The 26321-nt window shown below is 36.4% G+C and overlaps 2 protein-coding genes across 7 annotated transcripts in view; one reads left to right on the top strand and one right to left on the bottom strand.

Moving 5' to 3' along the window:
* LOC126863790 (alpha-tocopherol transfer protein-like) overlaps positions 1-15860 on the top strand; it is a 34756-nt gene extending 18896 nt beyond the window's left edge. The window contains exons 1-5 of one of the 4 annotated variants that reach the window (XM_050614312.1): positions 75-244; positions 13492-13665; positions 13826-14379; positions 14807-14957; positions 15340-15860. In XM_050614312.1, the coding sequence (XP_050470269.1) occupies positions 223-244; positions 13492-13665; positions 13826-14379; positions 14807-14957; positions 15340-15368 (930 nt within the window). In that variant the 5' untranslated portion in view covers positions 75-222 and the 3' untranslated portion in view covers positions 15369-15860. Of the gene's footprint in view, positions 1-74; positions 245-2796; positions 3323-12660; positions 12920-13491; positions 13666-13825; positions 14380-14806; positions 14958-15339 lie in introns of those variants that run through there. The other 3 variants (XM_050614314.1, XM_050614313.1, XM_050614315.1) reach the window with 3 other exon arrangements.
* Positions 15861-15928: 68 nt separating this feature from the next.
* On the bottom strand, positions 15929-25763 carry LOC126863788 (clavesin-1-like). 3 transcript variants are annotated; one of them, XM_050614310.1, is made up of 8 exons: positions 25111-25763; positions 24775-24977; positions 22664-22903; positions 20680-20771; positions 20170-20415; positions 19303-19497; positions 18578-18749; positions 15929-16635 (listed from the first exon to the last, which is right to left on the bottom strand). In XM_050614310.1, exons 3-8 carry the CDS (start codon positions 22863-22865, stop codon positions 16598-16600), a joined length of 945 nt encoding a protein of 314 aa, XP_050470267.1. In that variant the 5' UTR covers positions 22866-22903; positions 24775-24977; positions 25111-25763; the 3' UTR covers positions 15929-16597. The 3 variants fall into 3 exon arrangements, with proteins under 3 accessions (XP_050470267.1, XP_050470268.1, XP_050470266.1); XM_050614311.1 differs by lacking the exon at positions 25111-25763 and having other exon boundaries at positions 24759-25104; XM_050614309.1 differs by lacking the exon at positions 25111-25763 and having other exon boundaries at positions 24775-25104.
* Between the last annotated feature and the right edge of the window lie 558 nt (positions 25764-26321).

Raw genomic sequence — 26321 nt, 5'->3', positions numbered from 1 at the left:
ACGAGCATCGACGACAGATACGGAGAGAGGGAAGTCGATCGTAACGAGGAAGGAAGGTCAGAGCTCGAGTCACCGAGTTCCCCAACGCGTTTATATAGAGGAGAGAACCTCGTTTATACATCACCTACTAATGCGTGATATATCGTATTTGCCTGACACGACAACGGCATCGCCTCTGCTCGTCGAATCGTACGACCGCCGGTCGATCCTTCAGTCAAGTCAATGATGGAATCACGGCTAAACGGTGAGTGAGAGTTATCCGTTCCGTTTCCGGTCACCGGGGGTCGAGTACATGGGGTCGTGGTGATGACGAAAGGCGAATCACGATTAGTGGAACGTGTACGGATGCTGGGAACGTTTTCGTCTAGTTTGGGCAACTCGTAGATTTGCGAGATTTTTGTAATTTGGAATTTTACTTGTGGCTTCGAAGTGATAGGCAAAGAATGGAATATCAAATCTTGCAATTTCAACGATGAATCTTCGATGAGTGAAGATTTACAGTTATATCGATGAATGTTAATCACGAACGAAACGAATCGAATTCGATCGAATAATTAGTATCTATTATAGCAACAATATTATTTATATATTGGTATATCTGGGCAGTAATTTCTGAAATATTTATAATTTACAAAATTGATATACCCAATAGCGTCTGTATCGTCACATTTATCATCGTATTAATTTAAATTCATGGAAATTTATTTTCTCTTACTTCGGAACCCGCTAATGTATTTTCGACTCAGAAGTATCTTTTTCTGAATATTTTATTTTAAAGCGAATATTTTTTTTTGCAACATATATTCATCGAATTCTTTCTATTTGCTCTTATCCTTTATCCGCTGTTGCATACAGTTTGAATATTTTTATCGTCGTGTTTCACTCGAATTTGTAGAATTGTCTATTTTTTTCTTACTTTTTATCTTTGTTATCTAATAATCGGCCATGACATTTTCACGATGAGAAAAGCCGTACCAGCCTTGAAATTCAGAGTGTCATCTCCACATCTACAGACTTATACACGTTCAAAAACTGGTTCCTAATCGCGTCACTAGCAACAGCCATGATTTTAATTAAGAAAACAAAAAGGGGAAAGGAAGAGACACGTTTCAACTTTCCACGACCGAACACCATTTCGAAACGTTTTATCTAATCGTAGAGTTGCCGCAATCGGACTGGCTGCATTTCAGCGCCAAGGCGTCAAACGACGATAATAAACCGACCCGCGAAAGATTCAAAACTATATACCGATCGCGTATTGCGAACGATCGCAGTTCTGCGCTCCACCGAATGGAAAACGCGGCGCATATTAATTCAAGGTTCAAGAACCTTTCGATTTGGCGTGACAAACAGTCCCAACCAGTTTGGCATTCCTACGACGTTCACGTTTAAGCGTCTGAAAAGTTTATAATTACCAGTTGGCGCGCGAATATTTACATCGTTCGAATATTCACAACAAAAAAAATGATTTGAAAATCATGGATAAAGTGAAAAAGCTAATCCACTGCGTGTAAAGCATAAAAATTACACCGAAGGAACGTGTATATGAAAATCACATGGGAAAAATATGATAAGTCTGTTTTTATCGTTCTTCTGGTTTTTGTCACGCGATAGATGAAAGAGAATAGTATGCAGTCGCTCACATTTGTATTCGAAACGCCTTAAAATGGAACAACTCTTTAAAAATTGGACTAAACGACTTGAAATTTTTTAAGAAGTTTGAAGGATTAATTCAATGGATGACGCGTAAAGAAGATTTCGTAAAAAGTTTCGATCGATCAGAATCGCGAGAAAAATAATAAAGAAGGCCGCGTTTTACAACATTTGTAGCTGGATCTGTATCGAAAATCGAAACGATACGTTTTGTAGATTTATACCAGTTATAGACATACTGAACGTTCTATCGAAATCTGCTGATGCAGAAACGAGCGACAGCCATCGGAAGATTCCCCGTAAGAATCTTCAAATTTATTACGGTTATCCGAAAGTCGTAAATAACTGCGATTTTCATTATTTCTAACCGTTTATAGCTCATAAAGATGTTAATTAAGTTCGGATAAAAAAGTTGAAAAATGCGACATTTACTCTTTACAATTTTCTTCGCGATTCTTCAATTCCAATCAACTGCAATTTTTTCGACGTTTTCTTTATGCGTCATAAATAATGCGCAAAATTCATTCTTCTAAATAGCTTCTCAAAAAATCGTTCGGTCTAATTTTAAAAAGGTTACTCAGATTTAAAAGATATTGAAACATTAATGTGACGCTGCCTGTATATCCTTTTTATAATATTAGATCCAAAGACGTACACCTCCTTTCACAAACATTACGACGACTACGGTAAATAAATTGAAATATAATTATATCCATCAATTTTCATACAAAGGCAATTTTTCTGCCATATCAATCGTTACGTGTGTGATTTACGTGGATTATTAAGATTTTCTTCAAATGTTAGCGTCCTGTATTCGTTAATAATCCGTATCTCATAACGATAATCGAAGAAACGTATATCACGTATGTAGCAAGGAGACGACATTACGTTCCAATTTGCTCGTCGATTTCCAGGTCGAATTCTTCCCATAGCGGAGTTCAATTTCCCTGCAGCCACCTGTCACACGGCTCTCTATTCACCGTGCGAATCTCTGGAAACAGCTCGACCAAGATTTCCACTCGATCAGTTAATAAAATCCATTTCCCCTCCAACGAATCGGTCAGCTTAATTCCAGACGGCGTGAAACGTAACTATTTTCCTCGCAGTACAGGTTTCAATGCCGCGTTTCCTATCTCGTTCTATTCGTTCTATTCGTCGACAACGACGATCGAGTCGCGCCGATACGAAAAGAAACGCGCTTCCGATCCGACCTACTCAACGAGGATCATCGATTCTATGAACGAATCGTAGACGTTCGCGAAAAATCGTTTAATCTTACTTTTTCGACCCTGAAGGCGAAGCTGTTGAGCCTATAAGAACGGGTCTCTGGGCCCGGTCCCACCGCATTTTCGTCCGTTTTGTCGATCGAACGCACGTCGCGGTTCTTCGGCGAACGTTCTCGCCTTCGTTCGCTCGACCGTTGCGCCCCCACCTCGAGGATATTCACTCGTTCCGTCGACAGAATTTTCCGTCCCGTCGATGTGTCTTGGTCGATACACTGGCTGATTCATTAGTATTTGCTTCAGTTCCGTGTTAGTTATTTTATCGAGTGGTCGATTTCCAAGGAATTTGTTCGAAGTATCGGTCAAACTCTCTAAAGTCTCGTTGACAAAGAAAACCGAAGAGGATACCGAGGATCCGAGTCAAGTAACACTTGTTATGATCGAACGTAAGTACTCTTTGGTTTCGTGTAGGAGCGCTGTTGCTATTGTTTTTGTAGAATTGTATGGAAGTTTGGTAGGTTTAAGGCGTGCGAACGTCTTTTTAATCGATCGTTTATAATCGCATCAGACGTTATAATATATGTCATTACCGTGGATTTTCGTGCATTTATGTGAAACATTTATCCGACATCGAAACATATATATCGATATATGCATAAAGTCGCGCGGTCTTATTATTAGCGATAATATATTAAAATTATAGGTTGAATTTTATCATTTTTACAAAAAAATTGATACCTTGTAATTTCGTGTTTTGTTAGAAATTCTCTCGTTAGCTTTACGATGTGATCGAATTTATCTTGGCAACTGATCCGACAATGAAATATTGTTGGAAAGATTTCTAGCGAACGAATTAATTATATTTTTACTTCGTCCTTTTTGGTGTTGAGATTTTCAGTAGTTTCTTCCGAGTGTTTTTAGAAGAGAAAGGAACGAATTTGTGTAAACGTCAACTCGACAATCCGATTACCAGGGTACCAAATTTTTACGCTAACATTAACATTAACTTGACATTTGCGTCCCTCTTATCGTGACTCTCTCGGGTTTGTAATTTAAAAGTAAACATGACATTGATCAAGACGAGCCATTTAGCAAAAGGTTGCGTTATCGTGGGCCGTTCCAACACTTGTTTCCCTTGTTAAAATCGTTACTTTGTATTTATTCTTTCTAATTATTCGCGTAATATTTCGCAAGCCCGTAATTATTCGTACAACGATCAATTTTTATCGTCATGTGTAAATATCAAATAAGTGGAAAACGAACAACGAGGAAAATCGGTTTTTTCAAATCCTCGACTGTCTCTTTGTTTCGCTGTTTCAATATTTATTTTTTTATTAAAAGGAACAAGAATATAGTTGATCTCAGGAACGTAAATTGTATTAGCAAACAAGAAACTTGTTGCTTATTTGCTTCCTTCTGCCTCTTGAGCAGCGAACATTACACAAAATTAATATGACATTGTGAATTAATATGAATTAATGAATAAATCGAACATGATTTTTATCACATTTCGATCGAAATGACGGGCGTAAAATCACGTTAAATCAACACGACGATCGTAAGAGACGATACACGCAAGATACATCGTATCGTATACTAAGATCGTAAAGTGACAAAAACAGGGAAGCAAGTCAACCATGAAATAGTCAAATCGATTTCATAAGATTTTCTTCGAAGCGTTAATTGAAAATTAAAATACATTCATTTGGAATTAAGATTGGTCATTATGACGTATAACAAAATTGTTCTCGTCGCCGACCTTTATTCGCACTACGTCAATCGAAGATATAATAAAAAAAGGAAGGCGGACAAGTAAAACGATAATGTATTCGTGCCGATAGAAAACACGCAACGATTTACATACACACTAGCGTCCATATTACTTCTGCCAGTGATGAAAGTATCGCACACGTTTCACAACACTTAACCAGCATTCACTTTCCTACGTAGATGATAATCTTGTCGAGATTCTGTGATAAATTTTACAAGAAAATTTAAAACACTTATCCCGCACGAAAACTCCTTACAGCCGGATCTTTTTCGAAAAACTAAATGCTGACCAAGGTATTCCTCGATAGACCGTCCCGATGCTAGACAATTCTCTTTGTGTTCATCGCACGTGTTCGTCTTACAAATGAAACCAGCGGTTTCTCTGCGACCATGGCACGTTTGTTACGTGTGCACAGTTACATCAGAATCATACAACATTTTCCTAACCAGTTTCCCGTGATCGTACTATTACGTCGTTGTCAAGTTTCGAACCGAATTAGCCGGAAAATTGATTTTAATATAAATACGATGTAGAGTACACGGTACTCGTGTAATTTATTAAACGCGCTGCAACGCTTGAAAGTATGCGGAGATTTGTTCGTTTTTGACAGAATATAATTTAATCACCAAATTACGAGAAGAAATTACGAAAAGACTCTGTGCGATATTATCGTTTATTATTATTACAAGTGAGTTTCATAGTATATTATTACACGATCAAATTCAGTTTTAAATGTTAATGTACGATAAGAAGTTAGTGTGCTATAGCGAAGATATAAGCAAGATGTAAACATCGTACAGCAATTTTGTGAAAAATGTCTTGCAATTTTTATATACATTTTCGGTTTTGTTTGAAATCTTGTGAATGTGATTATGATAATCGTGTCTCATTACGATGTTAGCGAAAACTCATAATATTTTCTACCACACATATAATAAATTCATTAAAGTTTTCTATGTGTAACTCATTATACTTACCATTGGTAGTGTACGTATATCCGTCCTAACTTCATATACAGATAACGCTATTGTTTGACTCTTAGACTGCTTCGTCATTAGAGAGTAACGCAGTTTTAATAGTTTGATAATGAAAGATTTTACTTATTTAAGTCTTGTCAGTTAAGATTTTAATGAACAATTACGAAACTTTTTGAAAAGTACGTCCTCAATTGAATATTGTGATATATCTTAAATTGTAATTCCAATAATATCTTTTATCTAATGATTCGTACCTGTATTCAGCGTTTAAAAATATTCTGAAATGTCTAAAATATTTGTCATTGCTTGTGAGATAAATCAATAACAAAATAGTAAGAAAATATTCGAACGAAGATGGGAAGTTTCTTCAATAAAAATATTTTTAAGTATTTTACCATAAATCTAAAAGTGTATAGGATATTTTTCAAAGTCAACAATTTCTTTATTGCTTGTCTGCGTTTTATATTCGTCCAAGTAATTTCGAACGGATTGTAAATAATACACTTCCCTCCCCGAAAGGAAAGTCAATTACGAATGACGTACATATAAAATTACAAAATTGTTTTCTGTGGAACATAAATATTACTCGTTGAAGGTGGCCTGATAATGATTCATTGAACAGTCATCGATATATTTTTGTCGACATAATCACGAAGAATTTTAATTATGATCGATCGTAAAGCAGAATTTCTTACGTCAATTTTTAGTATCCTGTTATTTTTGTATAATCTTACCTTACTTCGATCGAGCTTCTGCCAACACTTTTCTCGCAAACCTATTTTATAACATCCGTTCTCTAATTATCTAAAAACCTCTTTCTTCGATGCCGACGAACCAGATTCCCATCTCTTTTCACACTAATAAGACTCTGTAATTCCTCTGACATTTCAAGTTGCTTTCTTCTTCGTCGTCTTGAAAATCAGGTTCTTTTCTTATCTAAAGACCCAATCAAAGTTAACGTAACGAGCATGTCTTCGTTCCACGCGTTACAGCTTGCAGGAGGAAGCTTTTCTTCCTCTTCTTTTGTTCCTGTTTCTCCTCGAGTTTTCATCTTCATCTTTCCTCTGTTTTCGTTTTCTTAACGCCCATTGTGAGATCTGCCTTCATTTTTCTTCTATTTTCATCCTCCTGGCTCCTTTCTGAAATTAAGCTCACCTTTCTCGGTTATCATTCGTGCTGTAATCAACGTCTAGACAAAAGACAGGCCATCAAGAACTACTTTCTTGCCTTGTGGGAATAATAGAAACTACAGATTTTATTTACGGCGACAAACAAAATTATTGGCACGGAATAAGTTTCTTTATATAACCTTGCGCAAATTAACAACAAATACTTCGCCGAACGATCCTCGATTCTTTACTGAATTTTCGTATAAAACGCAATCTTTAAGAGTTAAGAACAATTATGACATAAATTTCAGTTCTTGAAATAGTTACGATCCGTTATTTTATTTCTACGTTAACGCGAAACTAAATGAAATAATATTCGAATATCCGAGTCAACTAAACATTTGGAATTTTCCTGAAAGAACAGGAAGAAAAATAACGTCGCAGGAGGTGATCGTCGTCGTCTGGTCGATTGCCAATTGTTTGCAGACGCAAGGCGTAAGACCGACGTTCCGACGATCGTTAACGATCTCCTTCAAACACCGAGAATGGTATTACGCATCCTCAACGATGGGAAAGTTTTCTCGGATTGCTCTAGGCTAACTATTACGAGAAAGAGGCAAGAGTTTTCTGCTATGGAGAATCGTCTCTGGACCATTGCATAAGAGAGTTATCTCACTGACCTCTAACTAGAGTTTCGAGTTGAACGAAAATTCGACGACTATCTCTAGATTTTTACTTCCACCATGAACGAAAAAAGTACGTGCGTTTTCCCTTTTCTCGCGAAGAAAACAGTTTCGTGGAAACGTACAAACGGTACAGACGCTCGTTGTCAGTGAGAAACGATTCATCGAAGACGCAGCCTGTTGCAACGTCGGTTTATGCGAAAGTCCATCAACGATCGAACGTGCGTAAAATGTGAAACCGAATGCTGGCATCGGTTCAGCTCCTATTTCGATGTTTAAATAGTACACGAATCTTCGCGTTGGTCGCGAAGGTGGCTTACCTCGTTGCACTCTTGTGTTTCAGCAGTTCTTGGTCGACTGCCAATTGCGATGGCGGGTCGATGCGCCTAAGTGGAATTGCTCGATAAAACTTTACAACCCCGAATGCAAGTGCGCCAGTAACCCTTGCTTTCGACTCTCTCATAAATCACGCTGATAAATATTGACAGAGGGTGGTTGGCAAGAGAAGGGAACGTGAAATCGAATGTGCTAATTCACGAACTTCTTTTAGAGAGAAATAAACGTTCCACGATTTGTAACTTCTGATCGTGATATATCCTCTGTATTAATTATATGTCAAGGTGAAATCTAGATACGTTTAATATGTCCAATTCCAGAAGCCACGAATTCGGAGTTCTCGGTTGCAAAACGACTCGTATTCCCGAGACAATCGCGGTCCCCAGCCAGATCGTAGGCGCCTCGTGTCTTTTCCGAACGAACAAACAAAATATAACACCGATGACCCTGATCGTGAAACAGGTTCACCTCGAATAACACAAGCGTCTCCTTTTTCGTGGCTGACTGTACCTCGAGGTCGGACACGGTGAAAGAAACGGACCTCTGTCAACCTTTGATTTCATAATCCATTAACTCGTCCGAGTCGACTTTTAAAACTTAACAACGACGAGTACGACGTTCCAGAATTTTAAATGTTTATTTTATCTCTCTAAAGATCTTGGTGATTTTTAAATCCATAATAGCTTCTTATTACATAAGTTATTCCGACAGCTTAAAAAATAAGGAAAAAAGGTGTTCACACGACGCGAATGTTCGATTTAATAGGAAAAATGCCTTCTTCTTAGGATGTCTTCGGAAAGCAAGAGGAAGATAAATATTTAAATAGCAGGTCTCTTTGAGGAAGAAATGTGTACGTCGACTAAGAGCACTTTACACGCGACTAGTCGTCACGCGTAGTATCAAAAATAGCCAGAAACTTTTTCACAGTATCGTAAGCAGAAAGTTTACGCAATCGGCGGAATTCGCGCGCCACTTTTCTTTCTTGTTTCTCTGTTCGCCTGCCAACCGCTAATTACCTCTGCGATCGCGTCCTTGATCCTTTTTCTCCGTACTTTCGCCATCGATCGCCCTTTCAGGCCGTCTCTGGGTGACACGAGAAATACCCGATCCAATTAATTCATATTTCATGGACTCGGTCGAATAATCGAACAAATTGGCCTTTACGAATCTCAAAGTCTAATATTGCCCGTTTTATCATTCCAAGACGTAGAATTGTAAATTTGATATATACTCAACGTAATCAAAATAGATTTCGAGCTCGTCGAAAATTGTTCCATTTCGCTAACGGAATAACGATTGATATATTTATGTACATAAATTCAACCACTAGCTATTTCGATTCAATTAAACTGCTCGGTACGATGAAGGGTACCATGTTCACGAGTTGTGTTGTTCCAGGGGAACAGGATCGATCTCTGTCTTCGTGTGCCACGAATGACTGCGAATTTCACCTCAAAGTACCTCCGAATTTAGTACTTACGTCACACACTTGTGTAAAACCAGCTACGGTTTCCTTTTTATTCGCAATTCATCTCTTCTTACAACCACTTACTATTTTCTTATAATTCTCATCCGACATTGTTTGCCTCGATACGGACAAAAACATCGAACAGCTGTCACGTTTTTCATATTAATCCAACGTTGTGTATTCTTTCGTAACGTTACCGTTTCTTTTATCTTAAAGAATATAAGGAAGTAACGAGTCAACAAAAATATATAATCCTTTAAATAATAACTGAATCGACGATAATAATAATATGCAGATTTTTTTATAGTCTAAGGTTTCAAACGAGGTGACTGTATCAAGAATAATGGTAACTCTCTAGTGATTTAATTCTCGATTAATATTCAATGTCCTTTATTCGTTCCAAAATGCCTATAAATACCTCATCTATGATTACCAAATTACTACTCGTTATTTTTATCGGTATTTCTCTTCCATTTCTCGTTACGTGATCCATTTCGTCGATGTCAAACGACTGATCGAGTCAAAATACCTTTCTGATTCCTTTATCTCGTTTTCTGTCTGCGATCGACCCATACAGCAGCTACCTTCTCCGTTGCGTTACGTAAAATCCCTGGACGTTTTTTGCTCGACCATTTTACGCGTTCGACGGTGTACAAAAGACGCGAAACAAAGGTAATGTTTGTCTCGTGTATTCGCAGTCGTTCGCAGGGTATGATGTTCTTTGCCCTCCGTTTCTCCTAAATGGAGAAACAAAGGAGAGTAACTGGCGTGAAGGGTGTGCGCAGCAAAGTGTTCGTTTTAGTCGAATTGGGAACATTCGTCGTTAATGTACGGCTCGTGGAAAAAGAAGAGGAGTTTGTCGTCGAGAAAACCAGAGATAGGAGTTTCAAATTGCGACTTGTTTCTCGTGAATTTTCGTCTAATGATTAGCACAGCTTCTTGGTGACGTTCCAGTCTTTTAAACAGAGTTCGATTCTAATTTTATTATTGCAGTGGAAGAACAAAGTGAATATTTGTATACATCCCTGGTAACGTAGGTTAATCGATCGATTAAGAATATTAATGTCGAGAGGAAGAATTGGATGGAGCGAATTTTTAACTCCTGGTACGAAGAACGTATTCGATTGTTACCATCCATTTCCTTATCTACCATTTACGAGGAAAGCTCTGGTTAATTCCAGTTGATTCTGGTCGATCTACTAATTACGCGAACACCATTTACATACGCTTCAAATAATCACGTACTAAAGGAAAATTTATAACATGTTCTTTATAACGTGAAACGTTACAACAACATTAATTACACAGATTACTTGAATATTCATGCGTTTACCTTTCTCGTTCCAACTAAAGTTATTACGATACTACTTACATATAATTATCATTATGCTAAACTACTATTACCGCTATATTATACAATATACCGGTTATGCAAAGAACTATATAACTATGCTATATTATCGTTATACTAACTTCTTTAAATAGCAAAAGCTTTCGCATGGAAGTAATTACGCAGTGAATTTTATAACGCGTATCTAAAAATGGTTTTCCGGTGGAAATACGTAGCCGTTGCCACTCTTGGTGAAAGTGTGCACACAATTCGTGACCTGATCTGTGAACTGCGCCACGAGCAATAGGAGAAGATTGCGTTGTGTTGCATTACGTGTCAACATTGGGCAATATTTATAAATTACTGCATCGATGCACTTTTGTTCGTTTCTTCGTTACAACAATATCTATATAGATAACAAAAGGAAACATTTGTCCTTTCATTTGGCCTCGATCAATCCGCATAATTTCGATTTCCATATACGATTTACGTTTATTTCAGATTAAAGTTTGCAGGGAATGAATACGATAATGCGAATGTTCCTCCTTCGTCCGATGAATATAAAGAAGAAATAAGAATAAATAAGATAAAGGGAAGAAATAAGCTCTGAGGATTCTATTTCGAATCACTTGACAGTAATAGTAATGATAGTTAGCAGTAACGATAAAATCTTGTTTCTACCTTCAAATATCTTTTCTTCAAATTCTAATAAAAAGTATACTTTTTTCGAATATACCCGTCATCCTCCCAGAACAACGATTACGAGATAATCTCCATAAAATATTATAATTCTCCATAAAATTGTTGGAAAACCCAATATAACTATGTACATATGAACGTCGATGAAATTGTTAAATATTTGTATATTTATTTAAACGTCGAACCAGGATTGATTCGTAAGCAAGATGTTACAGTATCTGGCTTCTTTCTCGAAAAAGAAAGAGGAGAATACATCTAACGCACTAGATCTCCACTCGTAGAATCATAAGAAAACATCTGCACCAAGGTACATGTACACCTTTATACGCAGAGATTTCCGCATCGTTGAGCGCACAACGCGATTCCACGCTCTAGCTGCGACCGGGAAGGCGTAATAGTTGAAAATGGAAGGAAGAAAAAGAAGAAGAGTATATAAGGAGAAGGATACATCCTTCAGCAATCGTTGCACGTGCCTGTACGAGGAATCTTGTCTGTTTCGAGAATATGAAACGCTTGGGAAAAAAAAATGTCGAATAACGTTTCCCAATGCAAATTCAGCGTTTGACGTGGTCTCGTTCTTACGCAACGACTATGTCAATTAAACATTGATTACATTTTTTAGTTGTCTTTCACGAAACGATTGGGAAACGATCAAACATTCTGCGATATTTCTCGGTCTAACGTGTTAATAATTTTACATATTTAACGTTCAGAATGATTAGATTATATCGTAATTCTTTGTTCTAACGTTTCGTAAGCATTCCAATTCGCTTCTTCGCGCCTGCCCTGATTGACAGCTACACATATCCAAAGTAATGTACTCGTTATATCACTTAGAATAAATTTCCAATCGAATTTTATTGAAACGTTTAGTTCTATTCGTAAAACTATGAATTAACACGAACATTCGCGATATGTTTATCATGCTATTAAATTATTCTCTACAAAGTCAAGTGTTTTTTTTTTTTTTTTTTATATATATATGTATCTATCGATCTCTTTGATATTTGCTACAATCTATTGCATGCGCTGTAAGCAAATTTAACTTCCGTCTGTCGTACGTCCCCGTCATTACGATAATTACAATTCGCGACAAAATCACGTTCGAGTCTTTGAGACGACTCCACAAAGTCCGAAGTACGTTAAAAGACAAGAAAAGCGAACAGATGGTTTAACAAGAATAATAGGAATGCTTAAAAATGATTGGAAATGAAATAATCTATGGCGAGTGAACAAAATCTAGATAGAATTTGCGATATAATTTCTCTGGTTGGTTTTTCAGTAAACGCCGAGTAGGAGGAGGTGAAATGATAATGAACGTTTAAAGGAGAACGTACGCTTCGTTAATTAAATTCCGCGGAGTTAGCAGTGTTCTTCAGTATCAAACCGCCTTTGACTGGCGAGTGAGTCACTATCGTGACAAAATCGTCGCTTTCTGCACACTCGGCTTATCTGAATAATTACAAATTGGCGAATCGGATGTGTAGTCAGTCGCGACGATGCGGACGAATCGTCGAGAGTTTTGTCGAAAAGGAATTGAATTATTCAGAGATGAATTATTATTTCTGTGAGAAGACCATAAAACGGAACGAATTATAACTTCTGCGAAGACACGATAAACAAACGAAAGGAAAAAGGAAACTAATAAATCGGAAAGATGGAGGTGGAAAGTCAGTGGTGAAATTCTCTTAACCTGTTGCTTGTTTGTGATTTTAATGATCCGAGAAGTTACGTACAGTGGCTGGTGAAAAAGCATTTGATAAATGTATTATGTGCGTTATATAAAACATTTCGATAAATAAATCATAAGTTCGAAACAAAACCGAAAATGTGTGTACACTGTCGGCCGTAAATATTAGGTCACTGATTTTTAATAGAAATCTCCGCTACTTCGCATTATATTATCGTAAATCCGTTATATCGTTTGCATCGAATGCGTCTGTAATGAAAGTACTAAATAAAATGTTCTAGTAGATATAACGGATAGATGTTCTAATATTTATAGACAACAAGTGATTCGATTTCGATTGATTTTGGTTCTTGTTGGTTTACTCAAATTTCTGCAACTGCCTTCTTCTCGCAGCAACCCCTCCGATCGCAGATATTTCGAAAAATATATACAAACTATATAGAAACTATCGAGCCACTGTAAATGTTTAATTATCGTCATATCACACGGATTTCGATGATTTAAATCGATATTAATAGAAACGTATTTATTTACTTATGTAATACATTGCAGATAACATGTTGACCAATTGGGATAATATTCCGTCTCTGAAACTCGGCGACTACACGCTCGAGTTCGAAATATCGCCACCTGGACCGGAGTTGCAGGAAGTGGCGAAAAAAGAACTTCGTGAGACGCCAGAAATTCAACATGAATCGATCGCTCAACTTAGGGAATTACTGAAAGGTAAAGTTTCATTCGCAAATACCGATCGACGACATTATGTCTTTCTGTTCGAAAGCTCGAAAATTTCACTACGATACGATACTCGATCGAGTAATTAATATCTAAAGATCACAGACAAAAACACGATAGATTCGTCTTTATCACCCTTAATCTATCACAGCCGAAACCGACTTGAAGTGTCCGCTGGAGAACGATGCCTGGCTGATTCGGTTTCTCAGGCCGTGCAAATACTATCCAGAATCGGCATTGAAACTCGTGAAGAATTACTACAGTTTTAAAATAAAGCACGCGGACATGTACGATAATCTGAAACCCAGCCGAGAGAGGAACATATTCGAGCACAATATTTTGACCGTGCTGCCCAACCGAGATCAATGTGGACGAAGGATACTAATCATCGAGCTTGGGAAAAAATGGAAGCACAACAAGTGCTCTTTGGACGAGGTGTTCAAAGGTTGCGTTCTGTATGTGGAGGCTGCCATGTTGGAGCCAAATACACAAATCGCTGGTGCCGTAGTCGTTTTCGATATGGATGGACTTACTCTTCAGCAGGCTTGGCAATTCACTCCAGCGATCGCGAAGAGGATAGTCGATTGGCTGCAGGACGCGGTACCTCTCCGAATTAAGAATATACATATTATTAACCAACCGTACGTGTTCAACATGGTGTTCGCGTTGTTCAAGCCGTTCTTAAGGGAGAAGCTGAAGAGTAGGGTGAGTTGACCTCTCTTTGAAAATTTCTACAACTTTCTCCGGAGAAAGTTGCAGTTCAATGGCTGATAGGATCCATTTGTTAACCTCCTAACCGGCTTGTTATTTAACTAGGAATTTCAATTAGCATGTATAGTAGCAATAACGGTCGTTGACCCGAGAAAGTGACGAATAATCAAAAGAAAGATCTCGTAGGAAGAGGAAAGAATTGCGTGATACGTACAAGCATTTGTAATTAGTAAATAGGTAATTAAAAATTGTAGATAACCGGGACTGTAGATAATCAGGATCTGGTCGATCGATGTCCTAGCATATTTGAAAAGAATTTTTGTAAAATTCCAAGGTCGATGTTAACCGATGAGATCCATACAGTGCATTGTATTAGATATTACAAGAAATACGATTTTAATGCATAATTTGGTGATTTCAGCTGATTTTCCACGGGTCAGATCGCAAATCGTTCCACCAATACGTCTCGCCAAAATGTTTGCCCGCCTGTTACGGTGGAACGCTACAACTTCCACGTGTAACGGGATCGCAGTGGTTGGAATTGTTACTAATGTGCGATAAGGAATTTGACGGTAAGTGACAAATTACAAAATTGGGAAAGAGAAGTCTATAGCCGCAGTTTTTGACTAGTCAATTTATTATTAAGTTGTCCGAAAAGTACCTTTCTTTCGCAAACGTATTTTTTTACAACAGTGCACCTTCGTACAAACGTGAAACCAAGTCTGTGAAATGTCGCGGTGTTTGTCTCAACGGAACAAAATTGATCGTACGTAATTCGATAAAATAATATAAAGGGAAAAACGTTGCGCGTCTATTATTTCCTCATAAAACGAAAGAAACTTTTCGAACAACCTAATAATATTATTAATTAATAAATTGTTGTACGAGAGGGCCCAGCATGTATATTACGCATGATATTATTTATTTATCGATTCCTCTTTGGTCTTTTTTCAGCAATCAACTCGTATGGTTATAAAAAATAATCCATGCGCTTCGGTATGCCTTCAAAACGACGGAAAAACGATTGTTCGATCGAAAATCGATATTCGAGCAAAGACGCTGGCTGTGGGTTCTTCCGACAAAGTAGTAATCCAGATTCGACATACAGTCTAGTTAGTTGCTTATTTATAAATGTTTATAATAGGTAATTTTTAGTTAAGTCTCTTAACTAAGCGTTATTAACTAGATTTTTGTAAAAAGAATGGAAGGGTAGTAGACACATTGTTTTAGTTAATTAGTTACACAGTTGTGGATTTATCATTCTTTTTTTACTGCAGGAGATAAATAATCGAGTTATCAGGATTTTATACGAGTTATAGTTTAGAGTAATTTTGTATGATATTAAAGCGATATTTATGGTACTATATTTTATCCTATTTTCGTATTATTTTAATATGTACTTCGATGTATTTTTTTAAAATGATATACTGTAAACTTGTTAAAAGTGAAATACGATTTATATATAGTGTTGTTAACTTAATTACTTAACTTAAAGTTCCCCAAAACTTCAGAAGAATCTACCAGCTGATATGTTTCGTATAAATTAAGTTATCAACATGTTGATTAATTTATTGTTAAACAAAGTGGGTTTATCACAAGGTTATACGCTTGTAAAATATGTACTTAATGCGTATTAAAAAAAAAAACTAAAGTAATTACACACAATAACCGAACATAGGCTTTACCATTATTTTTGTTTCGATCAACATTTTTTTATTAAAAATATATTCGTAATCAATCAATTATACAACGAACCATCAATGTCACAATTATTTACCACGACTATAATTTATATGTATTTATTGCTTATATATTTTATTAAACCAAGTAACAATATTAACAACAACGTATATTGCCCGTTACACTTGTCGCATTTGAAATCACGAAATATTTATTTATTCATAACGAGGATAATTACAAGATAACTTCGTTATCACTTCGATACGCTCATCGTTGTAATTCGTTTATCTATCTTTCTTATTTCTCAAATAAATTTTATCCAACGCGAGCATAAAGATCATCGATCCATCTATAATGATAACTATTGGAACTCCCAATCTCCTCCTTCTTTGATATTTAAATCGTGATTTTTTCCAATGCTTATCACCCGTTTCCCCTATTTCGTTATACTTATTCAATGAAAACAATCACTTTACCTTAAAATCTCTGTTATCTCGTTTCAAATTGAACGCACATTACACCTTGTCCCTCGTCATTTTGTACTCTTAACATATCCATATTTACTGGCAGCTGTAACGAGACAAATTTTTAATTTGCACGAGTTTATCATAAGTCAATTACTTTCTAGAAAATTTAATATGGACAAGTGAATACGCAGGTTAAGCAGTCTTGGATATCCGGGGACTATATTATTACCCTAATTGTACTTGTATTACTAACATTTATATAAGTCCAACATTCACGCGAATCGCAAGCTTGGACAAACTATTCCTTTCGTTTATTTCCTGTTATCAAACTAGAATAGAAGCTGCTTTACCAGATCATGTAACAAACCATTTAACCCTATCTACCTGAAAATCTAGGAGATGACCTTTATTAACACTAAGAATTACGTACTGCCTAACTCTTTTTCCCTGGAAAAAATAAAATATTTCCATAGAAGGATTAAAAGAACAATTATCTGCTTCATTGACTAAACATACTTTTTCTTGTTCTTTAAAATTTGAAGTTTCCCAATATTTTCACACATTTATTATCTGTTAACGATATAGCTGTATGTAAAGCGTAAAAGGGAGATAGTTGAAGGGTAAGAAGAAAGTCAGTGGGGGTTTAGTTCGCAAGCGAGAATCAAAGATAAACAAGATATTTTTCAAGACGGTAATTAATCCTTTTACGTAACGAACGAAGTTGCATGGTCCGGCAATTATCCTTTTCTGTATACGAGGGAAATTGTACGAGGTGCAGTTGCGTAACCCAAACCATAGCCGATAATAGCACGCAGTAACGAAACACATGCGTAATTACGCAAGTCACTAATATCAAGTGTAATTCGAATTAGAATGTGAAATTCGTAACGTGGGAACTGTACATTTATTTAAAGAATCAAACGCGATAAGACCCCGTGATAATAACCAATGCATTGGTAAATCAAATTACGTGGCCATAAAATATGCGTTTACGTCGAGGTCGATTTGCACAATTTGTGGCATTCCCATTAAACAGAGTGTTAACTTTCCTCGTTTATCTTTTCTTGATTAATGGACTAATGGATTAATTTTACTTGAAACTCTACTCGTTAAAAATCAACGTGTAAAATTACATTTGATAACATCCCTCCACAACTATAATATTGAAAAGCAGAATTCAGAAGCGAATGAAGTGTCGCGTTAACACGATGTTGAAGAAAATTAACTTCCTTTACGAATTAATAAAAATTTTGTCCTGAAGAATTTAATGTCCGAACTGCGTCAGTGTATTCTATAGATAAAAATAAAACTAAAACGTCATGTAGCAAAAATTCCATAAATGTTGTATTAAAAGCTATAAATAACTTCACGTACGACGTAAAGCTGTATACAGGGTGGTTGGTAATTGGTGCAAAAAAAGAAGTCGAAGATATAGAATAAAAATTTTTCTTTTTTAATTTTTCCATCGAGACAACGATCCACAGTGAGATCCGTTATAACGTACCGCACGCGTACCGAGCGAAAATTCAAAGTCGATTTTCTCGAAAACAAAGCCTCGAACGAAAAATTTGTATTCTATATTTTCGATTTCTTTTTTCGCGTAGAATCACCCCCTTTCCGCTTGTACCACCAGTAACCAACCACCCTGTATATGTACTTGTGTGCGCATTTCGAAGTGTCGTCCGCCTTTGTAAATGCAAAATTAAAATCGGTATGCTATTAATTTTATCATAGACCGAATCTCGTGATAATTTTGTCTAGTTTCTTTACATACAAGTATGGTAGAATCATAGTAGAAACGATAAACATATGTCGCTCGTATCATTGCATAACACGTATAACTTTCTAATGAAGCTTTTTGCTACATGATGTATTAATCTTATTTTGACAAATTTTTTAAAATTTGTACACTAAATTGCAAGAACACCCTATATGTATGTGTATACGTATCGCGCTATAATATACCAGCATGCAATTAATTTCCACAGATGGAGGATATTCGAGGATATGGAATAGAAATTGAGAAGTGACAAGTTGTAAAGTACCTTCGAAGTCCTTCTCGAACCAGCAGAAATAATCGCAAACGCCTTGACCAATCGATTCGTTCGGCATCTCGAGTTCGCCACCGAACTCCATCGGCAAAGCTTTCGCATTAATGAAAGACAATAAAGTGTCTCTGTTTGTTCCGTGAAAGTGAAGCCTCTTACGTGTTTTCTCCTGTAAATGAAATTTCAATTATCGATGATCGAATTAAAATATTCTACAAAGCGACAAATATTGTTACGAATCATCCTCGTCTATTTAATAAATACATAAAGAAACAGTATCAACATCGTTAAATTGTTATTCTCGGTTTGATTTGTATCCAAACTAACATTTAGCTGTACAAAATCTAGCACGAGGTAATATGCGAAATTATTAAAATTCACTTTTGCATATGCATCTAGATTAGTCTTTCCTTCGATATACCGTCGTAATCGAGCTTTGTTTCATTCAAATAGAAGAATATGGGATTAAGTACATTAGACACAAAATTAACCGAACTACGATCATCGAATTTTTTATGTCTCCATCTCACTTTCCTTTCGACCGAAAAAGAAGCTTTCAACGCGTGTAGGTAAATCAGGCGCGACCAATAACAATTGTTTCTTATTTTCATACGATCTAAGAAGTTCTCTGACGATAGAAAAATACGCTTTGGTCGTAAACGACGCGGAAACGCGGAGGGGTTAATGAGAACTCGTTGATAAATGATCGTCGAAGCACGTACCAGAAGGAAAGGTTTGAAGATAGCGTAAACCATGTTGAATATAAAGGGTTGATTCACTACGTGGATACCCTTCAGTCGACAGGGTAAACATCTCTGTACCCAATCCGTTACCGAGGCGGCGAAACTCGGAGTGATGTGTGTCACATGGTTCAATGTTAGGCCGTCCATATTTAAAATTACGTGGATTCCAGCAATCTACAGAAAACATGTAAAAGACATAATGACAAATTATAGCGGTAATAGAACGTTAACGTAACGCGACAAGTAGAATGGAGCAAATAAATAGGACAAAAGTTTGTCTAAACTACAGTATAAGGTGAGACAGAATACGGTAAACAGAAATATGATAGAATAGGAAGAATAGAATACAGGGAAAAGATATTCACAAAGGTACAGCAGTATTTTTCAAACGAAATGGAGAAATATTCACGATATCACGGTTGTACGCATATGCGTATAAAGTATGCGTCTGGAAGATCGGCACCGTATGGGAAAATACATGGTAGGGTATTGTGAGAACTCGAATAGAATGTTACGATGAGACTTGCACATTTTTCAAGGTGCTATGTATCGACTCCGATAGAGCGTGCTTTCCTAACGATACTAAATATGCTGCTGGAAGGGAGCTGGACTCCATACCAGTTATTACACAATCGTTTCCTCTGTAAGCTCAACCAATACTCGAAGGAAGAAGGCTTTTTACGTTTGTATAGCATACTTTCATTTCACACCTTATTTTCATCATGCATTTCTCATGCGTCTAACTTCTTCGTCGTTCCCTGACTTTCTTCTTTATTCAAAAGATGGAGATAAGATTTAAAACGAGATTTGTTTTGAACAAGAACATGACAATTCCATTGAGTATACCTGTGTCTTGGGTTCAGCCATAGCCGCTTCCAGTGACAGTATGATCGATCGGAATATTTCATCGATACTGATGAGTTTTGTGTTCCACGCTTTCCCACAGTTGATCTGAAGCACTCTACAACCATCCGCCATACGATCTGGTAACGGAATCACCATATCTGAAGACAGCACCTTCTTCTCGTTGCTGGGTAAGAGATTTAAGCAGTAGCGTGGATTGTTCACCTTGAACTTGTAAAACCGTTTCATCTGTGAAGTTACAACGATTTTCTATCATTATAATTCTTACCTAATTTTGAAATGAAGTGCGATTCTAATAATTTTTTTAAATCATTGACAGCTGACAAATTCTTGCGGCAATCAGCATACTCGCTGCTATTGACACATACGTTGCGCTCTCTTAATTATTTCAAACTTAACTGTTCGAGTTTCAACGATAATTATTGACGCAGTTGTTGAATTGCAATGACAGTAGGTGTATGAATATGTATGTTAAGGTAGAATTTAGCTCACCAGTTCAAAGGCACTTTTCGGGTACCATTTGCAAGGTCGTAGGAACTTCCGACAAAATTCATCGTCATCCGGCACGAACAGATCGGGTTCGTCTAAAAATGAAACACAAACCTTCACGTTCGAAACGTGTAATTACATTTGGCGTTTCTTTACAAAGGAAAATTGATATTGTTTCAGGCGACGAACGAGACAAACCTAGCGGTTATTCGATCATAACGATACATTATTCCACTGCTGAGAGTATTTATTACGATTGGTACAATTTTAAAAAGAAGATGTTCGCTAACTCGTTCATAGTGACGAAGAAAATTTTCCTTGTTTAAGAAAAAAAAATTAAGTAAGCAAAAAGTATTTATTAAAATAAGAAAGCGAGTGATTATTTGACGATTATTCGCTGCGACTATTACCTTCAGTTTCTATCAAGTTCCTTCGAGGAACATTAACCGAGCTCGCGATAAAGTGAAATTTTCATTTTCACCTAACCGGTTCCGAACGCATAAAACGAACGTACAGCGTGGTAACATCACGACAACGCTGCGTGTCGTTCGTAGCACTCCTTTCTTCGCTATAAGAGTAACTGCAACAACACGAGGCTAATTCAAAGTATAATTCGACCATAAGAATCGTATTTCCATAAAAGGTTTTTTATACTTTTTTATACTTGTCGATTGTATAATTAATCTTGTCTTTCCTTCGCTATCATCGATAGAGTATTTAGATTTATCGGGGGGAAATTGCACAGATTACTAAACCCGGCTGGTAACAAGATATCAAAAATATTTATTTATTTATTTCCATAAAAGGCTTTTTGTACTTTAGTCTTGTCGATTGCTTAATTAATCTTGTTTCACCTTCGTTATTGCTGATAGGATATTTTGATTTATCGAGAAAAATCGCACAGATCACTAAACCTGGCTGATAAGAAAATATGAAAAATATTTATCGTGGTTGATAAATGATTGCGATTGTTATTCTTTGTCTTTCTACAATTTTCCTGTTCAAAGTATTTGCAGAGAATCGAATGATTCTAAAACATCGATGAAAATCTATCGAGCTCTCTTCCATATGAGAAATCGTTTCACGTGGTATTCTTCATCCTCTTCGATTCAATTTAAAAGAAAATATCACCGGTTGATGTGTACAACAGATAAAAGAAGGATTGTAACATGCTTGCACGACAGAGATTTGCACGAAGAACGCTCTTCGCTTTTCTATCCAAATGAACCTACCTGAATTCTACCTAAACGTCTCCATCTGCAATAGACAAATAAGAAAACAACAAGATTTCTTAACACTTTACAGACCGATAGCCTGTTAATCGGCTTTTTGTCGCCGACAATCTTTCTCATTATTTGAGCAATAATTTCTTATTTAGTATTAAAGTACCTTGCTCAATTGCGTTGCTTTGTAAGCTCCCATAGTTTTATACCAATTTGAAAAACTTACCGTTCGCGATGAACGAAAAGAATGGTATTGGAGAGACTAAACCGAAACAGAGCCGGCGCCAGGGAGAATCTGCGCCTGAGCTGTCGGTCGAACGTGCGTATCCTGTTGAACCGCTAACGGTCAGTAAAGTGTTAAAAAGCGTATTTTCTCTTCTCACATATCGGCTAAAATGTCACTAATTTATCGTATATCGATTCACGTAACATCTTGGAAATGCTTCCTTTTATTCTTCGAATTAACGCAAACTTCTCTTAAATCCTCTCCAAATACGTACAGCGAGTCTTTCCTACTAAACTATTCGTAAAGCCAGTCATGTGACATTTTTAAACTTAACCATACTTTTCTAATCGTTTTCATAGCTACCGTTTCTATCCGCGGAAAATTCTCCTAAATCTTGCACGAACTGCAAAATCGAGTATTTCCTACCAAACTTCCCTGTATTTCACGATTATCCGAGTGAATGCATATTAAGGTGGCCATGAAATCAACGCTATAGCGCTACCGGGCACCATTTCCCAGCAGTCCCGTTACCTGGTACCTTTGTACATCGCCTTGAAGTCCTTCAACGCCTGTTCCACGACCTCTGGCGTCTCGCGTAACTCGTTCTTCGTCTTTTCCCTGTAGAAGTCATCGCCTTCGTCGAAATCGGCCTTCAACACGGAGCTGCCTATCTTCAAGTGCGGCAATTCTCTCGATTTGGTTGGAACGATGCAGACATCCTGTTCTCCTAGCCGCTCCATGGGATCGCTGACAAGGCTTTGTTACTCTTGAACGAGCTCTATGTATAGGACACACATGAAAAACCAGTTACATATAATTTTTGTTAGAAACATAGGAACTACATGCATGTGTATGCACATACAGATATGTATGCAGAAATAATTCTTCCCTTTTCTTTTACTGTTTGTTCGAATTACGTTTGCTATTGTATGTGTATTACTTACGTAATACGTGTGCAAGTTTATGAATATCATATTTACATAAATTAAATGTGATTTTAACGTCAGTGATAATTGGACGTTGTTCAGCCCGATGCGTGTTTCCGTCGATCCTCCAATCTTTTTAATCGATATGGTATTGTTTGATGCGTTGCACGTTGATTTCGAGGAAGATTTTGGATTGAGACGTTATTCTAGCACTGACAGCGCTCAGTCATGTGGTTTGCTATAAAATTTACGTTATTCTCTCTACCGAGAAGAATTTTTATTTATTTCCTCTACATGTACATCGTTCGCCATTTAGTATTCTCGATATCGGATAAATATTATGTATACAAAATTTCGTTTTTATTCGTTATTAACGAAATTGATGGGAGCGAGTGTTTGTGTGAATGTGTATAAATATTTGCTTGAAACAAGCTAAATACGGAATTTAACGCGAGTAATCGTAGGATCTGTTTCACTATTTGCACAGTTATTACTTCAGAGGTATAAAGTAAACATAATTTAAGGAATTTCTTTTGAACTTTTTAACCGAATTATCAACACAATTTTAATACTATCGATGATCCGATTATCGACTCTAATAGAACGAATATCCCACAATAAATCACGCGGTAAATCGTAAAATGAATGATAATTAATCCCAAAGAACTTTCACGGAAATGATGAAATGATATTATGGGGAACTTTCTATTATCGTTTTATCGCTCGTACAACAAAAGTTCGCAAATATTGTCCGAATAAATATCTGCTTTCTTCTGGATCGAATCGTTGAAATGCAACGTACAAAATTCATTCTTTGCAACGTTTATTTATATTTTACATGTATTTATCCTAATCCGGTAGTTCGCTGCCAGATAAGATAACTAAAAACTCCAAATGATATCTGACGGGTGTATACAGCGATTGATATTGCAGAAATTTTGTCGCATAACTTGCTTTCCATTCACTTCAGACGGAGAAATACGAACAGAAGGTCTTTAAGTTTCTTTATACCGATAATATTGACTTGCTATTATTTCAAACGATAAAATAGTTCAAAATGTGTGCGATTTTTATGCAACATACTGTAACCTAATTACTTGGCCTTTCCTCTTCAACGACACTTTTTTAGTCAATTTATGCAATGTCATTTATATATATACGAAACTTAGAAAACATAGATACTAGAAAGATAAACTATGATATGTTTAATTATCAATTATTAATTAAATAACGCGTCACGTCATTAGCCAAAAATAAAATATGCAATATCGTTTGATAAAAATAAGAATTTGCTGAGAGTCGTATATTTTACGAACAGTAAATAACTCTTGCGTTTTATACTTAAATCATCAAATACGTATTAATCTGTCTTAACAAACGAAATATTGCAGTGCCGATTTATTCCAAATTTTCCTTTTCAACCGTTTTATCGGTCGATAAACTAACAAAGGATACAAAATGAACAACTTAGAAAAGAATTATTTCCTTATCCTCGAGATTCCAGCATTTTCTAGCATGAGATACACAAAATACGTACTTTCAGCTTTTTAATTCAGAACCGTGATTCGAACACGAAGACTAAAATGCCCAAAACCAAAACAACAACCCTTCCCATAACACACCAATCTCGATCATCGATATTAAACGCAGACAACATCGAACCGAATACGAATAAAAATGAACCGATCGACAAATAAATGGTCATACCTGAAAATTTACTTACTCGAGGGATCCAGTCGGAATCGTGCCTCTCCCTTGGGAAATTAATTTTTTTACGAGAATAATGGTTCGTCTCACGATATCCCGATGACGAGGCTGCAGGATGTCATGTCACGGTTTCTACGCGACAAGATTCACGAATGTCACGAACGCAGTATCGATTACGAGGATCGTGACGAAGGGACGACTAAAAACTGAGAAGCTGGCCTGTTAAAAGAGAAACAAGTTGATCGGTCGATCGAACGAACGGATGCAACGTGATTGAGACTTCGGTGGAGACTATCTCGAAGCAGGACTCGCAAGTCAGAAATCGGCTGGAAAGCGAATGCGTTTCTCCCACCTTTGTCGTGACAGTGAGTCCCACAACGAAGGTTATGCTCTTTCTCGACCCGCGACACCGCGACTAATTAAATTTGAAACTGATTTCTGACTCAATATTAAAAACACTTGTATAATTGACATGCGCATATTCCGTTTAATTTACGATCACCTTTCGCGTTTGTTATGCGTCATCGTGATACGGTATTCCTGCTTGATTTCGTTTTCATTGCGATTCAGCCTTTTCTTCGCTAAGAGAGATGGACGCAAGATGTATTATTAAACTATTCTCTACATAGTATTCTTTACATATGTTTGAAGAAGATATCCGAGTCCTTCGTTCGATGCTGTGTACATTTTATTTTTCAAAGATGTTTTTACATCTTTAGGATGTAACGGTTAAGAAAGCGAGGGTACTTTTTCTTTCCGAAAATTCTACAAATTTAAACGATTGTTAATGAAGCTTAAAAAATGTTGTGAACTAGGCAGCAGCTTCGAGCTTGTAAATGAACCCAAGTAGATTGTTGTACGAAATTCTACGAATCACGAAATTATAACAGTTCAAATATCGATCATTTTTCATCGAAAATTTTCAGTATATCCGATATATGTAAAATATACAAAACGATTTGCTGTCTACGTTCCATCTTCTAAATTGTATTCTTAAAAATATGAATTATTAAATTAATAAATTAATTAATTAATTAATTATTAAGTTAATAAATTATGTTTATAAAATTCATATTTATAAAATTCGTTTCTCCGTTTTGCCTATTTTCATTTTCTTTTCTTCCTCTTGTATTTTCGCCTCGTTAAAACGAAGTTAGAAATACGAAGATGTGGTCACACATGATATAGAAATTTCTATACGTCGTTACGTACTATACGATAAACTTTCTTTTTAGTCCAGTTTCGAACAGCGCTCCGAATCGAGTTGACCTGCACGACTCGAGTCAAGTTCGAAAGCGTTATATAAATGCGTAAAGAGTTTGCCTTCTTCTTTACGCATTGTAATTTTAGAATTTTTGTAACTAACATCAAGCTCGATTTAAACGATTTTCGTTGAATTCTTATTTAGAATTTCTAATTGTGTTTACTGCCTCTCACGATTGTTAATATATTCGAGACCTACGAATATTATAGCAACGTTTTTCGAAATTTAAAAATAAGTTTGCATAAGTTTGCATAAATTTGTATATTTTTTTAAAGGTAAATCTTATTAGGACAGATTTG

Source organism: Bombus huntii, chromosome 3 (genome assembly GCF_024542735.1).
Source record: "Bombus huntii isolate Logan2020A chromosome 3, iyBomHunt1.1, whole genome shotgun sequence".
Taxonomy (NCBI): domain Eukaryota; kingdom Metazoa; phylum Arthropoda; class Insecta; order Hymenoptera; family Apidae; genus Bombus; species Bombus huntii.
Note: the sequence above shows the minus strand (reverse complement) of the source record. Positions and strands in the feature narration are given on the sequence as shown.